This window comes from Falco rusticolus, chromosome 7 (genome assembly GCF_015220075.1).
Source record: "Falco rusticolus isolate bFalRus1 chromosome 7, bFalRus1.pri, whole genome shotgun sequence".
Taxonomy (NCBI): Eukaryota; Metazoa; Chordata; class Aves; order Falconiformes; family Falconidae; genus Falco; species Falco rusticolus.
In genome coordinates this window covers 36,991,657-37,006,057 of record NC_051193.1, presented here as the reverse complement: position 1 = coordinate 37,006,057, position 14,401 = coordinate 36,991,657, and the positions used below count along the sequence as shown (strand labels likewise).

At 36.0% G+C, this 14,401-nt stretch overlaps 1 protein-coding gene across 3 annotated transcripts in view; it reads left to right on the top strand.

Annotated features, from left to right (window-relative positions):
• PPP2R5C (protein phosphatase 2 regulatory subunit B'gamma) overlaps window positions 1-14,401 on the top strand; it is an 88,925-nt gene that overhangs the window by 52,302 nt on the left and 22,222 nt on the right. For all 3 annotated transcript variants that reach the window (XM_037393448.1, XM_037393451.1, XM_037393450.1), the window contains 4 exons: window positions 2,913-3,112; window positions 11,499-11,609; window positions 12,212-12,304; window positions 12,401-12,531. In XM_037393448.1, coding sequence (XP_037249345.1) covers window positions 2,913-3,112; window positions 11,499-11,609; window positions 12,212-12,304; window positions 12,401-12,531 — 535 coding nt within the window. The remainder of the gene's footprint in view (window positions 1-2,912; window positions 3,113-11,498; window positions 11,610-12,211; window positions 12,305-12,400; window positions 12,532-14,401) is intronic.

Below are 14,401 nucleotides of genomic sequence, written 5' to 3'. Positions count from 1 at the left end.
TTTCTATTTAGGCTTTGGATTTTGTGGAGTATACCTTCATAGCACGGTATCCCTAAGTGAAATTGTGTTGTTACACTTGAGGTTGAACCACTTTTGTTTTTACAGTTAATTGGGAAAAGTTATCACTCCAACCACTACGTACATCTGAGACTTTTTACATTCAGGTGATAGATTTGGCTGGCTTTCAGTATACAAACTACTGGGTTAAATATTATTTTTCCGGAAGAAATTATTCATTGCTATAGTTTTTAATCCAAATAGACAAAAGTATGCAGTTCAGATAAAAAATCTGTGCAGCTTAAAGTACCTTCAATTTATTTACCACACTGAGCGAGTTATTTTGGTTTCTTTGCCAGAAGGTTGTTGCTCTGTTTAGGGACACATGTCTGAGCACCTTCTTTCTAGTTTTCAAAGTCTTCACTATCCTAGGTGTCTTGGTGACACTGAAGTCTGTAACTAGTTATGGTTTTTTTCATGTATGCTACATTGTTATTCTGTATGTTCTTCAGAGCTATTATTTTACAGGATTTTTTTCTGGGATTAACCTTTAAAGCAATTCAATGTACGTAACTTAAAACTGCTGCTATTTTCTTTATTTTTTAACCAAATATGTCCTCTAGGTTTATTATAACAAAAGTACTTTTGAAAACAACTTATCTTGGGGAGGGAGGAGCTACTGCAGCTTTTGTTATCTCAAGGAGAAGTTTGTCAAGCACTTAAAGGAGAAAAACTTACTGTATTTAACTAATCAACTGGATTGCAGATATTTGTTAGTGATTCAGTTTTGAGATTGTACATGCATATGTTAGGCTGTGTATGCTTGTATTCAGTAGTACCACCTGAAATACTTTGATGGTGGCACTTGCTGCTTGTGTTTAAGAAAATGTTAGCATTTTATGATACTCTGAGGAAAAAGAGAAGTCATCAACTGGAATAAGTGGGAGTAAACTGCGGAACTATTTACAAATGCAGTCTAGCCTTATTCTTTTTTAACATGCTATTAATATCCTAGCAGTTCATACCTATTGTAAAAAAAGTCATTATGCAGAAATATAAAATGTGTTATGGTGTTAATTAATGTAAATTAACATAGACTTTCTGTGGTGTGTCCACATTTCTTGTCTTAAGCTTAGTGCTGTAATCCATGGCTATTTTAATTGGATGCGCATTTTTGCTGCCAAAATATGGTACTGCTTTCTTTACCTCTGGGCAGTTACTTTCGTATTTCCTAAGTATAGAAAGTTAAAGTCCTGATCCTGCAAGTTCTTGCTGTGTTGTATAATAATCTGTAATTTCACATACATTAGTCATCTTAACTGCTCATGGGGTTACTAAAGCAAAAAACAAAGCACATGTGGAATTTTGTGACATTGACGCTAAAGCTTTGTAGAATTTAAAAGGTGTAACTGTTGAAATGTTAGCCATAGGAGGTATTTTAATTTGTCAACATATGACTGTTTATAAACAGCAGTCTAGTGTTAGTCTTTCTTAACTGTAATGTGAAGTTAAACTTCTGCCTCTATATTTGGACTTGGTGATTTAGGCTTACTTTAGTTTCAAATTATAATTGGGTTTATGTTGATGTGAGTATATTTATAATTTTTTGAAGGTTCATTATTTTGAAAAATACTGATGGCAAAAGTAATGCTGGCTTACTGATTCTGTGTATGAAGTTTCAACTGTGCAGTGTTAATTTTGCTTTACATAAAAGTGCTAAATAATTACAGAGGATCAGTAGGGAGGATTAAGGTGTAAAGCGCAGGAAAACTGGGAGGTAAAAACTTTTTTGTTTATAACCCTAGGTGTCCTTGTCAAACAATAAAAATACCACTGCACGGAGACCATGTGAGGCGAGGCAGCCTTTGTCTCAAAACGTTAAGTGCCTATATAACAATGATACAGGCCGTGAATTACAGAGTGTTACCGAAAGAGTACAAATATTATTCTCTCTCTCTCTCTCTCTCTCTCTCTTTTTCACAATTCTTAGTGAAGATGAGGGAGTCTGGTCTCAGGATATCTGAAGTCTGTGAAATATTTTTGGTAGATACCACTGAGGAGAGAAATCAAAATAGTTTCTTAACAGCTACATTTGAGTGATGATTAAACAATGAGTAAATATCAAACCAAGTATTTGCTTCATTTGTATTAATTTTTTTTTTCTTACCTATCTTGGTGAATAAGCATGATCTTTTCTAGAAGCCCAGTGCTGTTTAATTTTGAAGTGCTGGCCACAGCTAACCGAACAGGCTTCTGCAAGTGCTTAAATAAATTGATAATGCAAGTCTAATTCTTGTACGCATGAAACAAGCATTCAGAATAGTGTTACAAATTGACTAAATAGGTGAAGATATTAAGTGCATAGTCTTCAGTTTCTTTAAATATTTCTTGTGTCGATGAAGTCTGAAAAAAAATCTTGTGTACTTTTTCTGTGCCTAGATGTGCTTACTGCAACCTGTTGTGTTGTAGGAGGCGCTTGATATAAGAATGGGAGGACTTTGTGAGGTGGCAGCTCAAAGATTTAAAAAGTCACTGTGGCTTAAATCTAATACTGAAACTGAACATCCACCCATTTATCTCTAATATTAAAAACGGAGTATTTCTGCAAATGTGGTATAATATTATTTACATAAACTGAGCTGTTTGGGGAATTCCTTGAGACATTTTTTCAAGTATCTATTTCAGGCAACAGCAGGTATGCATCACTGTTGTAATGGTGTTAAATCATCCTGTTATGTGCAGTGTATTTAACAGGGGTTCATACTCTGGACCATTTTATTCCGGAAAGTTTGAAGATACAGAAAGTTTGCTTGTAGTCTGAAACACTGCTGTGCCTGTGTCCCTGGAAGTAAAAATGTGGAGAAGAGTAAAGTCCGCTACAATGTAACTTATAACCAATTATTTTCACTTTTCAGATGTTCCTCCTGCTGATCAAGAAAAACTTTTTATCCAGAAGTTACGACAATGTTGTGTACTTTTTGACTTTGTTTCTGATCCACTAAGTGACCTAAAGTGGAAGGAAGTAAAACGCGCAGCTTTAAGTGAAATGGTAGAATATATCACACACAATCGCAATGTGATTACAGAGCCTATTTACCCTGAAGTAGTACATATGGTAAGTGACCTAAAAATGAGAACTATTTGGATGTATTTTTTTTAATTCCCAGTTGCTTCTTCAGCTGTATCAGTTTATCTTCAGAAATCTTACTGAAATCTTCAATAAAAGATCAACTACGTTTGCACATCTGCAAAATGGTAATATAACAGTGCTTTTAAATCCCATTGCCAGTGTTGTTTCCTTTGTAAGAAAGAAACTACGCACATATATGAAGCAGAAGTAAATTGTGGTTTAAGTTGATGAAAATGAAATCTTGTATTAAAAAAAAAGGGCTGCTTTTTTCCCCCACAAATATTTTTTGGGATAGGTGTTTATAAAAGTAGGGAGGAAAGTTAGATGCATCTGGCTGTTAAGGAAACTATGTAGATGGCAAAACGGAACATTTGAAAAAAATGTAGATTAGAATTAAGGATCATCTGTGCAAGCTTGACACTTAATCTTGTATAATCCTGTTCAGTACCAGCAATTTATTATATTCTGTATTCAGAGATGAAAATGAGACTCAGACTATCTGGTACGCAGGACGGCAGGTGATGGTTCTGCTGGAACAAGTTATACGAACTGTTCAGAACTGCATTTCCTCCCCTTCTCGCTATCCGGATCCTAGCTGGCTAGACCTACTTTATTTTTCTGTCATGCTTAAGTCCACTCCAGAGGAGGAGGCCATGAAAGTACAGGAGAGTCTTTCAGCTCTTGTGGTAACTAGACACCAGTCAGTTGCCTGGAAGGTAGCATTTGGGTTGGGGTCTGTAGCTGTTGTCTGCGACACACTGAGAACAGAAAGCACCTTTTGAAATTCTCCGACTACTAATCTGTCCTGGTTTCGGCTGGGATAGAGATAACTTTCTTCTTAGTAGCTGGTACAAGGCTGTGTTTTGTATTTAGTTTGAGAATAATGTTGATAACACACTGATGTTCCAGTTGGTTTAGCTTTAAATCAGGACTTCTCAAGTTTCCCATGCCATGCTGGTGATCAGGTACACAAGAAACTGGGGAGGGGACACAGCCAGGACAGCTGACCCAAACTAGCCAAAGGGATGTTCCATACCATCGGATGTCATGCTTGGTATCTAAACTGGGGGAGCTGGCCGGGGCCTGCCGATCGCTGCTCGGGGACTGGCTGGGGGTCGGTCAGCAGGGGGTGAGCAGTTGTGTTGTGCATCACTTGTTGGTTTTTTTTTTCCTTTGGGTTTTATTCCTATCTCCCTTTCTCTCCTTTTTATTATTATTATTATTATTGTTATTTTTTATTTTATTTCAGTTATTAAATTGTTTTTATCTCATCCCTTGAGTTCTACCTTTTTCCCCAATTCTCCTCCCCATCCCGCTGCAGGTGACAGGGAGGGGAGGGAGTGAGCGGCTGTGTGGTGCTTGGTTGCCATCTGGGGTTAAACTGCGACATAAGTTTATAATAAACTCTTGACCATGTGTGACACAATGGTTTTTCCTGAGATTTTTTAGCTTGGGGTGAATTTTCAGGAGGATGACAAAACAGTGCATCTCTAACATAAACATGACTTTAGTCAGATTTTTGAGGTCCGAAATCAGAGACTTTGAAGCTTCTTCAAAGATTTTAAGGATTTACGGTATGAAAGATGTTGCTTATTCTGATGACTGCTTGTTACCTAAATCAGCCATAAGTGTTTACTGATACAGAAGTTACTTTCATGAGAACTTCTGAGCATATGAGGATTACATATAACTCTAGAAGTCAAAGATGTACACGAAGCATTGAGGGTGGTTAATGAGGAGATGTGGGATCATGGCTTTTCCCATGTCTTGAGAGTTTATTTATGTCTGTGTTTTGCTAATTGATTACTTTGTTTTGGGATACTTGACAGTGATGAAAGGGAGCTTATAAAAGAGAATAAGCTTGCTGAGATGTTATTTAGGCAAAATGGAGTTCATGGTGATTTCTTGAACATCTATGTCAGACATTATTGTTTGCTCCATGTAAGAAGGCTTAATTGCCCATAATTTCATAATTTTTGCCTTATGTGCCTGTGTTATCTTCCTTCATCAAACAGTTATGGCCAGAATACATTTGGCTGAAGTGAATATATATTTTCTTTGCTTTCAGATGCAACTGGTGGTGATAAAGTCTGCACTTCAGTCAGTTTAATAAATCTTGGTGCAGAATTTGGCTGCTATATTAATGGCCAGTGTTGCCGGGAGCACAGAGCATCTGTTTGATAATTCTTTCAGTGAGTTTGAAGTGCTTTTTATGTGCAAGTTTCGAAAGAGCACACAGTTTCCTTGCACGGGACTTGCACAGCACTGCAATAGACAGTGTCAGTAAAAGCACCTGGACTAGTATTTTGAGGTTAAATTCAGTTAGCACCTTTTTTAGGCTGCTTTTATAGAACAATTTTCTTTTGGTCTTCACTTCTGAAACTACTGTATTTCTCCTGCAGTAGTATTTTCAGCTTCTTTCATGCAGGCATGTATGTGTAGTTTGAGGTGTATTTCTGCTAAGTTCTAGCAGTAGATTTGAGTTGATTGTGTGGATTTTAAGGAAGATAAATCTAATGCCTTGGTAGTTTAAGTTTTTTCCAAGAGACGTTCACATGTTGTGTGCTGCTACTACCACTGAATTATATTAATAAGGAATAGTGATTTCAGTAAAACTATGAGAGTGATCAAGAAATATTCAGATTTGAGAGTGGTTCTTGGACTGGAAAGTTTCTGGAGTTGGTAGTTGGCATAGGAATTAGGACTTTATGGTGCCATTCTGTTCATCTTAATTTGAAGGTTATTTATTTATGAGTATATATGTATATACATGCATATCTATGTGTGTGTATGTTTCTCTAATTTTTGTTTCAGTTTGTTACCATATTATTTAGGGCAATGAATTTCAGAAGTTATGTCTTTAATAATAATAAATTGTCTCTCTGACAAGAGAAGCATCTACTTTACTGCCTTGTTCTTCTTTATTCTTTATAATTTTAGTGCTTCTGTCTTGTCCATCCACCCTACCTTCACTCTTCTCTGTTTTGCTTCAAGGGTCCTGGGCTAATATATAGTAAGGTCTTGTCTTTAAGCTATATATTCATGTAGTGGCTTAGTTCAATTATTTAATGTTAAGCATAAGTGTCATTTTCAAAAGATAGGAGAGAAATTAAATTTCTAAAATGGATTTAATATTGTTCTCCAGAATGGATGCAAGAGTTTCTTCCCTTTCTTCTTCAAAGAGCCAACTGACATGTTCTTCAAGTTCTTTTTACATTTCTAAGCAAAGATGTGGTGGGAAAGGAAATGTTGTTATTAAACACTTGAATAACAAGTTCCATTTCTCAGGTACAGTATAGTAAGGTTGTATTGATTAGCTTTAGAGCAGGAGTTTTGCCTCTTCTCAAAACTATGATGTGTAGTCAGATATCTGAGCAGATCTTGTAAATGATAAATTTAGGGTTTTTTTGTTAAAATCTGTTAGATTCTTATTTAGAATACAATACATGCATTTTTTTTTTTAAACTTGGCTTTTGATGAAAACAGATTTGTGAGAATGTTCTGTTGTGCACTAGTTTGTCAGAAGCACAGACAGTTAGGATGTTTGTTTTGTAGAACTTTGTGAGAATTGCTAGCTATGTAGAATACAGACCCAGATTAATGCTGCTTTCTACCTCAGGGAAGGATGGGCAGTATCTGGATTGTGTCTCTTTTAAGAGGGACTGTGAAAGTGAACATTAATGCAAATACTCACTTCCCCAGCTAGCCAGCCAGAGGGTGTTGGGGGGGACTGAGTAGGCTAGGGCAGTACTGGATGTGGAGGTCCAGGGTTGTAGTGTTCTGAGAAAGGAGGAGATCAAAAGCATGTATAAATATGGCTTGGTTATTTCTGTAGCTCCCAGAATAATTTCCTTAGTGGTGGTGGTGATGATGAAGTACTTGTGAATGGTAACTTAACATTTTTGTGAAGAGCATAGGCTAATACTAGTTTTAAAAATTGATAATTTATAGGAACAGTTCTGATTCTATTCAGCAACTGAAGCAGTTTTCACTGCAACTTTTCATGCATTATGAAAATTAAATTACATCCTCAGTTATACCCATTGGAGGTTGAATATTTTTTTTGTGGGGTTTGCAGATGTGGATTTTTTCTTTGTTGTTTAAGTCTGATCTTTGGCCTAGAGTAAGAGAACGTTACTGTGAATAGAAGTGTAGTACTTGTGGCTTTATTTAGCTATTAAGATGGCTTTATTCACATGAATATTGAAGGCACAGACTTCTGGATTATATAGCCTGTCACTCAGAGCTGTTCTTACTTCACTCAGGCTGCTCACCAGAAGGGAGGAGAAAATGTGTAATGGTATCTCTGATGCTTACTTGCTTGAAAGTGTTCTCCGGTGTTATACAAAATGGGCCACTAGAAAAATAGGGTGCAAAACTATACAGCAAACACACCTGTGAAGCAATAAAAATGCAGGTTGATTGACTTCCCTTTTTTCCCCATCCTCCTAAGTTATGTCCTTTGGAGTCAACTATTGTTAGTGCTGATAGCAGAGGGAGAATTTCGGCACACTAGCCCAGTTCTCGTAAAGGCTCAAATTTCATAAATTGAGGGGGACTTGGGTTTTGTTGTGGGGCAGGAAGAGCTGAGCGGAGGTGTGTAAGTTACGCTGTGTTTATTTAGTACTTCTGTGGGAAATGGGCCTTAGAGGAAATTAGGCTTTGCAGATTGTTTTGTCTGTTTGGTCAGAAGACTGAGAAGTTAGGAAAAAGATTAGCCATTGGGCAGAAGGGCGAAGGTCTCACTGGTATTAATTCATTGTAAATTTTCCTGAATCTCGGTGACTTGAGAGTGTAAAGTTCGTGCCTTCACTGAAAGAGAAGCTTGATTTGAGCAGGTTTTTATGTTGGTCAAGGATATGAAACAGAAAACAGATCAAATCAGGTTTCATTGGTTCCATTGCTAGTTGGAACAAGTTATTCTGATTTTGGGGTTTAACTCTTTCCATCTAATATTCTCAAAATAAAAATTATAAAACATTGTACCTAACGCCTTACATGACCTGGCTTTTCTTCTTTGTAGTGAGACCCTGAGACTTTTTCACTTATAAAAAGTTGATTGTTCTTCCATTTGCTTAACAACTCTAGCTTAAGCCTAGTCTTCCTGGGTTTCTTTTCTTGGAAGACGACTGATCATTGTAAATTTTCACAGTATTTTTGTAAACAAAGGTTGGAGGTGGTTAGTAGCTCCATGTCAGTGCTTTTAAAAGGGGGAACATAAAGATATCTCAGCTTTACTTCTAATTCTCTGAAATAGTGATTACTCTGATATGCCAGTCTTGGTCTGGATCAGTCCTACGTCTCAGTTGCTGAAATGAAGGAGTATTATAAAGAAAAATAGAGCATCAGGATGACTTTTCCTTCATGGGAATATGATGTAAGTCTTGCAGTTTTGTCTGATGCAGTTTGATACTGCCTCCCACTGTCCGCTCTGCCATCTGTCAGATGTGAGATGGCAGGACCGCACATACATATGCTGCTTAGCCTTGCCAGTTAATAGGTAATTCACAGCAGTATTTTAAATTGTGAATGGAGGTGTTAATGAGAAAACATCAGTATGTGAAGAGGGGAACATGGCATTGTGTTGCTTTTCCCAGAATCCCACCAAAGATGCTAGAATGCATTCCTCCACAAAGTAGCTTTAAACCAAGACAATCTTTCAGAGCTTTTGAGTAATCTTCATGTGATCAACAAGAAAGCTTTGATGCTATTAAAAAAAAACAACCATACAAAACCAAAACCAACCAAAAAAAAATCCCAAACCCAAATGAACTAAACAGGTGAAAAAAAGCCTCAGTAAAACATGAGAAAAGAATAAAAATATGTATGGCACGTGATGGAATTTGAACACAATAAAGACTGAAATTGTGGCATAAAGAATAGATTTTAAATGTGATATTGGAGTAGACCTTGCATTCTGAATAGCTACAGTATAAGTAAATGCAAACTTATAGGGTTTATTGTACACTTGTTGAAAGTAGGAATTTCCAGCTGTTGAAATAAGTAAAATGTTCTTTTGCATCCTCAAATAGGACATTCAGTTCAGTGCAGGTTCTGGTGGAGTAATCTTTTTTTCTTTTCTTTTTTTACCTAGCTGGTCCTGGAGATGCCCTGTACTGGCATGTTTGTTGAGCCAAGTATTGGCTTTCTTAAAAAGGCTCTATAAATGTTTCTCCTGCTCCTAGTGGTGTAGCCTTTTGCAAAGAATTTTCTTTTTCTTGGCAAATCAGCTGCTCTGCCCTGTAGTCTCTTACTTTGCCAGACTTAGGAAATGTATTCTAATTTTTTTCCCCTAAATACTTGCAAAAAGATGCCTCCAATCTGTTACAGCAATAAAGCGTCAATAACAGTGTATACATTAACTCTTGGTACTTGTGGTACATATTTAGGATGGAATGAATGTATGTATTTCTTACACTGAAGTTGCATGCAGGCAGCTGCAGCTGATTTGATAAGTCAGTTTTGTTCAGGATGTAGCTCTCCATTCAGCGTAGGCATCATTCTCATTGTGAGCAAACATTTACCAAAATTTACTTTAAGATATCTTAGTATTCTTATAAAGCACAATATAGTATGTGTATTTGAAAGCAGAATTTACTTTAGTATTCTAGGAGGGAATAGACTCAAAGAAAATTCCTTTTTGAAGCCTAATATACTCACGGTCGTTATGAAGGGTTAGGACAGTACACTGCTGTGGTTTTATTTTGGCAGTCTTCTCGTCATTTTTGCAATGCGTTCAAGATGCTGAGAGACCGAGGCATTTATCTCAAAGGATCATTTTGAAGTAGTGGAGGCAGTTTGGGACCATATACTAATTTGAATTGATTCTTTTTGTTTGGTTTTGGTTTTATTCTGTACAAAAATAAGTTAAAGCTGCTTGGTACTGGTTTGATAATGAGTAAGCAACAAAATAGAACAAGAAAGTCTCTATTGGGTGCACTTACGTGGCTAAATAGATTATGGTTTTCTACTTAGCAATTTGGTTGTCTCCTACCAATGTCTGTTTATGTAATACTCAAGATTACAATTGGAATTGAGGAATTAGTCTCTCTTCAGTACTGACAGCCATAGCTGTATCGCGTATACAGATAAAGGCTTTCTCAGATTTTCTTACTGGTGTGCACAGAAACATCCCTCCAACTTGCTCTGTAAAGTTTTGATCGTTAACTCCTCAGGGTTTGAGAACAACAGTTTGAATCACTAGCTGCTGTTCCTTTCTTACATAAAAAGCCAGCTGGATTTGCTAGCTGTCATAACAGGTGGAAAATTTAGGATACTGCATACTTTTTAGATCTTTGCACCATTTTAGGTAAGATTACTCTTGAGAATGTGTGCTAAATTTATCCCAAAAATCATTAAGGTTGTCTTTTTTGGCCAACTTTTTACTTTGCATTTGTGATTATATTCGTTGTGTAAACTGATATAAATGTCATTATTTCTGATTTTATTTTAAAAAAAAAAAAAGCTGCATGCATTTCGTGATGAGGTGGTTTTGCCTAGAACAGGACCTCATACAAAAGGTTTCTGTCCCTGGCACAAGTAATGTTTTTTTTCTTTGTTAGGGACTTCGAAACTCTCCTCACATTAAAGGGGTTTGTGAAGAGTAGTCTTTGGTTCATACATAGTATGAATGTGCATCTCGATAAGCACTTGGAAACGCAAAAGTAACTTATCTGTCTATATAGCAACAACTTGAAAAGCAATTAATCTTTGTAGTCTGCTCCACTTTTGTGAGGATGCTAAACAATCTTCAGGGAGTTGTGAATTCAGGTGAAGTGAAAGATTAAAACATTAGGATGTGCACTTCTCCCCCCTTCAGTGCTCCTGTGAAGTCAGGTAGATGGACATGGTTTAAGAGAAACACCACTGAGGGCAGCAGGGGAGGAATCTGTTTTTGAAGCGTTTCTGTGTGTGTATACCCATGGTGTGAAATGAAACTGTAACATTTTACAGAGAAGAACAGCTGTGGGTAATCTTTGTTTTACATCTCTGCTTCTGATTTCCACTTTTGCAGGTTGTTGCAGGGCCTTGTAAAGTGTATATATAAAAAATGTTTGTGTAAACATTTCATATACATTTGCTTGGGCTTTTAAAATGTATGTGTAAAGACATTGGACCAATATCCTCATAGAACATGTCCTGACAGTAGGTTTGTGCTTTAAAGAGTACTGCATGGAAAAGTGTTCTCCAAGTTAGAAATCTTTAAAGAGGAATGGATGTACCACATGGTTTAAAATGCTGTGTTATATAGCTTGTATTTTTGCAAATATTAAAATAGTTCATGTAAAGAATTCACAGTCAAAACCATCTTTGAAGTCTTTTTTTGATCATGGACTTGTTTCAGAGTTCTTAAAGGCACATGTGATTTCAGTTTGCAGTTAATATGTTTCGAACATTACCACCATCTTCCAATCCAACGGGAGCAGAATTTGATCCAGAGGAAGATGAACCAACCTTAGAAGCTGCATGGCCTCACCTACAGGTATTTAATAAAGGCTAGGACATCATAGTCTAACAGAACTTTGACACTGAAGTCTTTGTTCATTGACTCAAAATTGTTTAGGTTATGTATTTATCTCAAGTCAAGTACATTTCTCTACTATATTTTAAATACATTTATTGAATTCAAACTGATAACACTCCTTTTAAAAATTTGGTTTCGTAGAAGTTAAAGGCTCATTTGTTCCTTGCAATACAGGTGTAACTGCTGCAATTTTAAATGTGCTTCCATTTGTCACTGTGAATGCTTTGAGGTGACTCAGGCACAGCCCTAGCTTTCACAGGTACCATGACAGAGACCAGAGAATTTTCAAAACTCGTACTTCTGGGCATGATGAATATTAGATTACTGTATGTCATTTGAGTAAAATCTAGTGATGGAGCTCAGCAGAATTTCAGTGGTTTAAAGAACCTTAAGTTATTGTACTTTGTCAAGAGAGCAAGAGCAAAGCTTTTACTGTGTGGTATATAAATAAAAACATAGTGCGGTTCTGAGCAACTAATTGGTACTTTTGGTAATGTGCTGCTGATAAAATGGTTCCTTGTTTAAAAGACTAATACTATTTTTTGTTGTGTTTTTTTCAGCTTGTTTATGAATTTTTCTTAAGGTTTTTAGAATCTCCAGATTTTCAACCTAATATAGCCAAGAAATACATTGATCAGAAGTTTGTATTACAGGTGAGGTAAAACAGAATTTTTAACTTAAAGCTCTAAATTATTTTTACTGTGCATTAGATTCAAGTAAAGTACATCTCATTTTTTCCCTCTTTGCAGCTTTTAGAGCTCTTTGACAGTGAAGATCCTCGTGAAAGAGACTTTCTTAAAACAACTCTTCACAGAATATATGGGAAATTCTTGGGCCTAAGAGCTTACATCCGGAAACAAATCAATAATATATTTTATAGGTATGGTGCATGTGATCAGGTATACAACTAAAAATACTCCAAGAGACTGCTAGTAATTTTTTAAATTCTTAGTAAACTTATACCAAATATTGCCACATCTAACAATATTTAATACCTGTCTGAGAAATTTAAATTAGGGTAGTCTTGCACACAGCATAAATAGGCAGCTAAAATTTGAGTTAGTATGTGATTCAGTGAGTGGTTTGGTATCTTTGTGAGGCCTTTTTTCTTACTGAATAATACTATTTGTATTACAGCATGACTTAAAATGTAGTTCTTCATAATGCAGAAGTTGGGCTCAAATCAAATGACTGAGAGATCTGGAATTTGCTTGAAGGAAGGTATTTCCTTCCTTTCCTCAGAACTGAGATTTAAAGCTCATGAAATACTCTTTTAACTACAGTAGAATGTACTATGGTATTTTCCCTGATACAGAACTAAGATGAGAAATTAATCCATCATATTACCAAAGGTCTTGAAGTGGTTTTTTACTGCTATTATGTCAAAGGTGAATGCAAGATTATGGTGCCTTTTTTTTTTTTCTTCAGTATTTTAGTTTTGGTATGCTTCTCTTTTCTACAAATAATTATGTTTTGTATCAGTTTTACACTCCTTCCATCGTGCTTCCCTTTTTCTCTACCACTGTGGTTTTCATCCTAGAATTGATGTATGATGCTACCCCTTTAAGAAAGTAGCAAAACACTGCCACGTACACTGTGCCATCTCATGAATGGCACCCAGCAGTACCAGCTGTAGAGGGAGCTTATCTTCCTTGTCTGTGCTAATGAGTAAGCCTTTAGAAGAGATACAGAGGGGCTACTTTAAAAAAATATGTAAGCCTTCACTGCCTTACAGACAGCTTGCTCTTGACGTAGGAAAAATACAGGTCTATCTTTCAAACAAAGATGTAATTTGTTTTCCCCACGCATAGATTGATTAATTCCAAAATGCATAATTTTGTAAACTACCTGAAACGGATGATACAACAACATCAAAGTGTATTGTAATGCACTTCTGAACAGTGTTTTTATTTGCCACTTTTTGCACTTTTGTTCTGGTGCAGTGCTTTTGAAAAACTAAGAAATGTATATGGGGCATTATATGATTTGGACTGTAGAGGCTACCTTTCTCTACCAAGTTGTAGGGGGAAGAAAATTAATCAGAAAACCTGACTTAGCTGTATAATATTTAGGAGCTAACAGTTTAGTTTACATTTTGATGTGAAATTTTTAGTGTTCCTGCAATACGGAGCACCAGGGAGGAAAGTTGTTTCAACTTCTGTCTTGAATTAGTGGATAGTGCATTATAAGCTCTTACAGTATGTGTAGAATTTTTCAAAATACTTCCTTTTCTTATACTTCTACTTGCAAGTCATCACTTTGTTACTGTGCTTACCTAATAAATTTGTGGTTTTGTCTTTTAGTTGCTGACCAGAATTGCATTAATTCTGTCCTAATAGTGCATTAATCTTACTTTTCCTAATGTAAAATATATATTTTTTGAATTATCAAACCTTTATGTTTCTGTTAATTCAGTCCAAAGCTTTTTCTATCATTATCTTTAGTTTTACTTGGAATTGTCCTGAAATATATGGAAAGGATCTTTAAAGGAGAAAAAAAAAAGTCACGTCAAATATTCTGGATTAAAAGTAGCTGTTTATATGTCTGCCCCTGACAGAATCTTGAATAAAAAATATTTTTTTAATGGGTGGAATTATTTTCTCCTAAGTGTCAATTTTTATAACTATTCACAAAATACCTGAAGTTTTGCATAAGAATGTTCTCAATAACTTTACACTCAGGCAATTAGGAAGAAGGGTGGAAAGATGATTGCCTAGTAAATTAAATTGCTCTATCAAAAGAAAATTCAG